General features: G+C 48.6%; 1 protein-coding gene across 1 annotated transcript in view; it reads left to right on the top strand.

Annotated features, from left to right (window-relative positions):
• Positions 1 to 7670, top strand: part of TCEA3 (transcription elongation factor A3) — a 41550-nt gene extending 33880 nt beyond the window's left edge. The window contains exons 9-11 of the mRNA XM_008061810.2: positions 2443 to 2589; positions 4284 to 4355; positions 7567 to 7670. Coding sequence (XP_008060001.2) covers positions 2443 to 2589; positions 4284 to 4355; positions 7567 to 7575 — 228 coding nt within the window. The 3' untranslated portion in view covers positions 7576 to 7670. The remainder of the gene's footprint in view (positions 1 to 2442; positions 2590 to 4283; positions 4356 to 7566) is intronic.
• Positions 7671 to 8105: the final 435 nt, after the last annotated feature.

The raw sequence follows: 8105 nt of genomic DNA on the forward strand, positions 1-8105 counted from the left end.
TCAGCCTTCCAAGTAGCTGGAACTACAGGCATGCGCTACCACGCCCGGCTAATTTTTTGATTTATTGTAGAGATGAGGTCTCGCTTGCCCAGGCAGGTCTCGAACCCGCGGGCTCAGGCAATCCACTCACCTCGGCCTCCCAAGGCGTGGGATTACAGGCTAAGCCACCGAGCCCAGCTTGTTCTCTGTTTCTTAAATGGCACACAAGACCCTTCTTCCACAATCTGACCTCCAGCCATATCTCCCACTCTCCTCAGCCTGAACCTACCCCAGTACTCTTCCCCACACATGCTATTCTTGTCCTCTGATCTTTTGTGTCTTCTGTTCTATTTGTCTGGAATGTGCCACCCCCTTGGGAACTCCTTCCTTTGGAGACCAGTTAAGGTATCAGCTTCTTCATGACCCAACCTGACCCCAGTGAGCCACCTACTCTGCGCTTTCCTGGCACCCTGTCTTTGCTTGAACAGTTCCTTTCTTTTCTGGCTGTCCTGTGTAAATGCTTGGCTACCCGAGCAGATTAGCATTTCTGGGGGCAGGAGCCAACTCTTCACATCTGAGCCCTTTGGATTCAGAGGCAGTGGTGAGTTTCAGCCAGCTCCTACCCACTCAAGAGAGCTGATGATATGTGGCTCTTCCCAACACTAGTAGCTTGAAATTGGCCATGGTGGGAGCATTCATACCATGGAAGTAGTTGACAAATGCTATGAATCAGGCCACCTCACAGATAAAGCTGGTTTAACAGCACACAGATACAGTTAGAGCCAGTCAGTAAAATGGTATCTGGCTGGGCGCAGTGGTTCATGTCTGTAATCCCAGCACTTTGGGAAGCCAACATGGGAGGATCCCTTGAACCCAGGAGTTTGAGGCTGTAGTGAGCCATGATTGTGCCACTGCAGTCCAGCCTGGGTGACAAAGTGGGACCCTCTAAATTAAAGAAAAAAAATTGCATCCAATAAATTTGAATGAACGGATGCGTTATGCTCTGGAAAATCCCCTCAAATTAAAGCCAGCCACTTTTTCCTAATATTGTCAGAATATAATCAGCCTTTGGTTGACTTGTTTTTCTATATACCCCTGCCATTGGTTAGAACCTAGTCCTTGAATTGAATACACTAGGACTTAAACATTAGTGTGCACCGGAACAACTTGGGGACACTAGTAAAAATGCTTACTCCTGGGCTTGTCCTTAGTATTTCCAATTCATAGGAATCTGCATTTTATCAAGAAGCCTAAGTGGTTATAATGCATGGTCAGCACACTAAAAGGATTTGACCTTCAACTCTGTTCTCATGGTTTAAGGAGTCAAGATAGATAGCAACAATTAAAATGTTTAGCCCGAGCCGGGCTCGGTGGCTCAGCCTGTAATCCCGCGCCTTTGGGAGGCTGAGGTGAGTGGAATGCCTGAGTCCGCGGGTTCAAGACCTGCCTGGGCAGCGAGACCTCGTCTCTACAATAAATCAAAAAATCAGCCAGGCGTGGTAGCACATGCCTGTAATTCCGGCTACTTGGAAGGCTGCGGCGGAAGGATCGCCGGAGCCCAGCAGGTCAAGGCTGCGGTGGCCGAAAGCGGCCACTGCACTCCAGTCTGGGCGACAGAGTGAGACTCCAACTCAAAAAAAAATGTTTAGCCCGTACCAAATCCTCATTTTAACATTAGCTCCGGCCATCCTCTTTCTCCCCACACCAACCCCTAACTAGAGCTCTCTCCAGTTTGAATGTCCCCTCTCTGCTCTCCCTGACAGACACTTAGGGGGAGTCACATGGCCAGGGAGATGGCTAGAGACGGGAAGGGCTGGGACAATCAGACACTGTGTGTCTACCATGAGCTGGCGGGAGACAGGGCGTGTTCTATAGGAACTCACAGAAAAAGGTGTTCTGTGGCGCACGCTCACAGATGAGCAGTTCTGTGAGCCCAGGAGCTTCAGGGTCTGGTCAGGACTGGGGGAGCAACAAGCCATGAATAGTTCAGCCAAGATTTCCACAGAACAGAAATCTGGGCAGTAATCACAGTTCAAACAGGCAATGGGTCAAGTCCAGACTGGAAGGATAAGTGGAGCATAATTGATCAGCTGGACAGTGGTAATCTCAAGCAGGAAGTTTCAGGCCAAGGTCCCAGCAGGCAGGGTAGGCACAGGTCTGAAGAAATGTAGACAAGGGTGCTGATCCTGGGGTGGAGGCCACTTGCCTGCTGTTACATGCCTTACTGACCTTGGCCTTGATCCAGCCAGAGCCTCAGGTTTGATCTTCTAGCCGTGGGCAGAATGGGGATTCTTCGGGTACAAGCTTTTTCTCAACTGGGGCAGGACCAGGAATCGCCCTCCCTCCAGCTCCTTGCTATCAATCCAGCATGTTCCCTCCTCCTCTGTCAGGCTCTCTAGAAGGTGGGCTTGAGGCAGGGTCCCTTGGTCTCCCCAGCCCTGACGGTGAGACTCATTTCTCTAGGAAATGGCCAGTGATGAGCTGAAGGAGTTGAGGAATGCCATGACCCAGGAGGCCATCCGTGAGCATCAGATGGCCAAGACTGGTGGCACCACCACTGACCTCTTCCAGTGTGGCAAATGCAAGAAGAAGAACTGTACCTATAACCAGGTATGGCTGATGGGAGGCAGGGCCCGTGGTGGAGGAGACAGAGGTGGAGAACCAGAGAGAAGCTTAGGGAAGAGTCAGAGAGGAGAAAGGGCTAAAACCCTCCAGGCTGCATGCAGAAAGGACGAGCCTTGGTACATCAACATGGTGCACCTGTAGCTTCCAGAGAACACTGAGTTGAGAATCACCCAGCTGTGTATCTCTAAGACTTGACCAGTGTGTTCTGACCTGCCCTGAAGTGAGACTAACACGAACCAGACTCACAGAGAACAGAACATCATTAGAGTCACAGCTAGTTGGAAGGGAACTTAGCAATGTGAAACCCACACACGGGGAATCTGAGGCCCAGACAGGGGACAGATGGGCTTTGCAGCTTTGCCCAAGGTGGCAGAGCAGGCTATTGGCAGAGAGCATGATAAACCCAGATCCAGACCTTTCTGCCTGCAATCCAACCAACTTCATCAGTAAAGCCCGAGGGATTTAGCCCTGTCTTAAGAGTGAATATCACTGCCCTGGCATCCGTGGGGAGCCTTGGATGAATGTGGAAGTCCCTTCTCTTAAAACCAGATGATGGCCTCCTGTTTCTGAGTGACACGTGGTACACCCTTGGAGCACCAATATTCTTGATTCTAACTGGTGTCTAGTCATTCTGGAACTCTATTTGTTCCTCCATCTGCTCGGCAAGCAAGGTTTATCGAGAGCACCTTGTCTGCGGTGCTTGGTGGCTACAGCAGAAATACAGCCAACCTGGCCATTCCAGAAGAGTCCCTCAGAGAATTCCGAATCCGGAATTTGAAGATGCTTGTGCACGCTTCTGCTCTCTCCCAGGCACATCTCTGTGTGGAGTGTTGTGTTTCCTGTGCCTCGCCTCCTTCCAGAAGGAAACTGCCCATTAGCAAAGGTTTCTCTCCCACAGAGAAAGACCATTGTTATCCATTTTCGGATGTCACTGCTTTCCAGTGACAAGGCTGTGCTAAGCTGTGTTGTCCTGGCAGGCTGCTAGGCTGCCGGGGCTCCCTCAGCCACTGAGAAGCAGAGCGGAGCGGGAACACCACTCCTCCCCGCACTACGTATCCCAGCTGACATCATTCAGAGCTGAGTGTCAGCAAAGTAAGCACTTGCTACATGTTGCGGCCTTAGAAAATCAGACAGCAACTGTTAAATCTGAAAATGCCAGGGCTTTGCTGTGGAAAACCTATCATTCCTATCTGAATGTCGAGAAACTAGAAAACATAAAATGAAATAGCCCCAGTGATTTTTAAGTCCCATTTCCTCTCCGAGCTTCATTCCTTCCACCTGTAAAATAAGGATGATGAACTAGGTCTCTGATGGTGCTTCCAACTCACCCAAGTTCTGGTCAGTGGCATGTCTAGTCGGGTGTGTTCATAGGTGAGTCAAGGAATACTTCCTGTAGAAGATGAGTCTTGAGGCAAGAGAAGATAGATCAGCTTGGAAAAATAAACAAGAGTGAAAGTGCAAAGGCCAGGTTAAGCCTGTGAGCTGCTGGGAGTGAGTTGGTAGACTGCCAGAGGAGGAAAGAATACATCATGGAGTTCTCAGTGACTGGGAATTGCCAAAGTGGAGTGGGACCATTACTGCCAACCTCTGGGATTTGAACCTACTCCTAAAGACAGTGGGAGCCACGGCAGGTCCTGGAATAGGGGAGTGAACTCATGAGTGGGTCTTCTCTCTCTCAGGTGCAGACTCGCAGTGCTGATGAGCCCATGACTACTTTTGTCTTATGCAATGAATGTGGCAATCGCTGGAAGGTCTGTATGCCTGTATGTTTTTCCCTCCCCTGTCATCCATAGACCTGCCCCACATAAGGAGTAGTATACCACCAGCCCAAAAGGGGCCTCGCACATGGTGGAACTTGCCAGTCTGCACAGAGTAGGCCTGCAGAACCAGAGAGAATGGTGGATCGTTGCTGGGGAGGTGGGGGGAGGCCAGGTGCCTGTTGTTGTTTTGGAAGGGCACCAGGCTGGGGTGGGGGCAGCAGCCCACATTTAACCACAGGATGGGCAAGTCTGTCATTCGAGCACAGAGGAAATCAGCTTCCTGAGATCCAGAGAGGAGTGAGAACAATAACACTCCGCATTTGGCCCACGCCTCTGCAAAGTGCTTTCACAGATGGTATTTCCTTTGAACCTGGCCACAGCCGGGGATGAGAGGCAGGAAGCCTAAGCCCTGTCAGAGGGGAGTTACTCCGAAATGCTACCAGGTCATCCTCCCCTCCGAAGGCAGCTCTGGAAAAATCTTACATCACCCATGGCTGTAACTCAAAGTGTCCTATCTCCTGCAAAGGCAGAGAGAGGCTTTGTTTTTCGGCATGAGAGTCAAGCAGAGACTCCTTCCGGGTGTTCCTTCCTGCCAGGTCTACTTCTGAAAGAACTGAGTGTGGTCATGTGATTAATGTCAGTTTCCAGTTGCCATCTGACTTGCACATGGACCGTGTGACATCTGGGCCACCAGGCAGGTTGTAAGTGCTCCAAAAAGGTCTTAAGATACTTAGCAAGAAGTTGAGCCCGAGACCGAGTCAGGACCCCTGGTGTGAGGTCCCATTCTGCCCTGCTTGCTGTGTGACCTTGAGCATGTCACTCACCTCCCTGAGCAAAAAGCTAATGCAGATAAATACCTTCTTCCCAGGGGTGATGTAAGGATTATCACATATGCACACGCTTTGCAAATAACTATATTAAATGTTCCTTTATAATATTATTCTCACATTCAGATGAGGAAACTGAGCTACGAAGAGTTAAATAAGGCTGGGCACGGTGGCTCATGCCTGTAATCCCAGCACTTTGGGAGGCAGAGGCAAGAGGATTGAGCACTTTGGGAGGCAGAGGCAAGAGCTCAGTGGTTCGAGACCAGCCTGGACAACATGGCAAGACCTTGTCTCTACAATAAAAATCCAAAAAATTAGCTGGGTGTGGTGGTCCATGCCTATAGCTACTTGGAAGGCTGAGGTGGAAGGATTGCCTGAGCCCAGCAGGTGGAGGCTGTGGTGGCCGTGAGCGGGCCACTGCACTCCAGCTTGGATGACAGAGCAAGAGTTAATAACAAGCATGAAGTCATAGTTCGGAGCACTGAAAGACAATGCTCCAAAGTTCTGATCAGTTTCTTTTTCTTACCAAGGTCCTCAATAGTCCTTACTGAAGCTTCTTTAGAACTGCCATATTTTTAAGGGTAAATACCAGGTGATTATGTATCTTTCCTTTATTTACTTATCAAGCACTTACAGATGGGGTCAGTATAGTGACCTACTGGTTTAGACATGGACTTTGGCATCAGGCTCAAATCCCAGCTTTATCCTTTACAAAGTGACGTAAGTAACCTGAACTCACTAAGCCTGGTTTCCTCATCTATAAAATGGGGGTGTTAACATCTAGCCCACAGAGCTGTTTTTGAGGATTAGAGATGGTAATACAAGTAAAACATTAACAAGGCCTCTGAAAGCTCCTGCAGCATCTTTGTCAGATTAGAAAAAGGTGTTCCTTCTGTAGGCCGACACGGTCTCATGCCAGGGTACAGAGCAAATAGAGCATGAGCTAAGTGTCAGCCTCAGTTTGCCAGTTTGCACCCTTGGTCTGGCTCTTTTGTTCAGTCAACAACTTGTACAACCAAAAAAAGAAAGCCCTGAGCACATACATGCCTGGTGCATGAAAACCACTATTATTACTATTGTGAGTATATTATCTACTAGTATTGATGGAAGTTTGGGCAAGTCACTAAACCTCCCCGAGCTGCTTCCCTTATCTATAAAAATGGGAATGATACTAGTGCCTAGCTCATAGGGTGATTGTAAGGATGCAATGAGCTAATACATGTTAATACTGCCTAGAACAGAGTAAATGCTCAATAAATGGTAGCTCTTGTGATTGTACTAGTGAGGAAAAGACAGTCTACATGCTCCAAACCCAGCTCCTCCTCCTTGACTCCTATTATTTGATGGAGAGACAAGACCCACTAGAGATGGCAGCTATAGGCTTCTGAAAACATTTTCAGATAGTGTTCTTTACCATGTGGGAGGCCTAAAGGCTAACCAAGTGATTAATAATAATCCCAGTGCAGCCTGGGCAATTTCGTAAGACCTCATCTCTATAATCAAGAAAAATTAGACCAGGCTCTGTGGCTAAGCCTATAATCCCAGCACTTTGGGAGGCTGAGGCGAGAGGACTGCCTGAGCCCGTGGGTTCGAGACCAGCCTGGGCAACTTGGCGAGACCTCATCTCTACAATAAATCAAAAATTAGCTAGGCATGGTAGCACGCACCAGTAGTTCTGGCTACTTGGAAGGCTGAGGTGGAAGGATCTTCAGAGCCTAGCAGGTCAAGGCTGCAGTGGTCATGATCATGCCACTGCACTCCAGCCTGGGCAAGTGAGACTCTGACTAAAAGAAAAACAAAACCCAAGATATAATAATCACAATGACTCACGCCTGTTATTCCAACACTTTGGGAGGCAGAGGTGAGAGGATTGCCTGAGTCCAGTGGTTTGAGACCAGCCTGGGCAACTTGGCAAGACCTCATCTTTACAATATATAATCCAAAAATTAGCCGGGCGTGGAGGTACACACCTGTGGTTCCAGCTACCTGGAAGGCTGAGGCAGAAGGAGATTGCCTGAGCCAAGCAGGTCAAGGCTGTGGTAGCCATGAGTGTGCCATTGCACTCTAGCCTGGGAGACTCAAAAATAATAATAATCATAGTGATGCTCTCGACCATAAACTGAGAGCCCACCACATTCCTGGCACTGCATTTCTATTCATTCGTTACCTGGTATCATTCTCACATTTACCAGTATTATGATTTCATTTTACAGGTGAGGAATATGTTCAAGATCACACAGCTAATAAGGACAGAGCTGGCATTCAGAGTCTGGTCTGTGTGGCTCCAGACCCCACCTTCTTTTTCATGTTCCCACACAGCCTCCTTGGATGATGCAGAGAAACCTTTCAAATTCTGTTACTTTTTGGTTTTACAGTTCTGCTGATGGAGCAGCCAGCCAGGACTGCAGTGAACAAGGTGAGGAAGAACAAAGAGGAAGCACTAAACTGGAGAAAAAATAAAAATGAGAATGAAGAAAAAATGCCAAACTCTGAATGAGGTGGTAGGGATTGGAGAAAGAATTCTTTTGCAAATTAACAATCAGTCATTAATAACAGTTGGCCAATGGGGGGGCTAGTTGAGGGTAGGATACTAAGAATCTGTATTGACAAGCCTCTTTTTTATTGTTTTTTATTATTATTTTTTGAGTTGGAGTCTCACTCTGTCGCCCAGACTGGAGTGCAGTGGCTGCCCCTGGCCACCGCAGCCTCGCCTGCTGGGTGCCGGCGATCTTTCCGCCTCAGCCTTCCAAGTAGCTGGAACTACAGGCGTGCGCTACCACGCCCAGGTCATTTTTGATTTATTGTAGAGATGAGGTCTCGCCAAGTTGCCCAGGCAGGTCGTGAAGACAAGCCTCTTATAGAAACTTCAGCGCCTCAGACCTGAGGTTGTCATATCTTTGACAATGGCCTAGAA

The sequence above is a fragment of the Carlito syrichta genome, unplaced genomic scaffold, assembly GCF_000164805.1.
Source record: "Carlito syrichta isolate Samal-C Ts95f unplaced genomic scaffold, Tarsius_syrichta-2.0.1 Scaffold305620, whole genome shotgun sequence".
Classification (NCBI taxonomy): domain Eukaryota; kingdom Metazoa; phylum Chordata; class Mammalia; order Primates; family Tarsiidae; genus Carlito; species Carlito syrichta.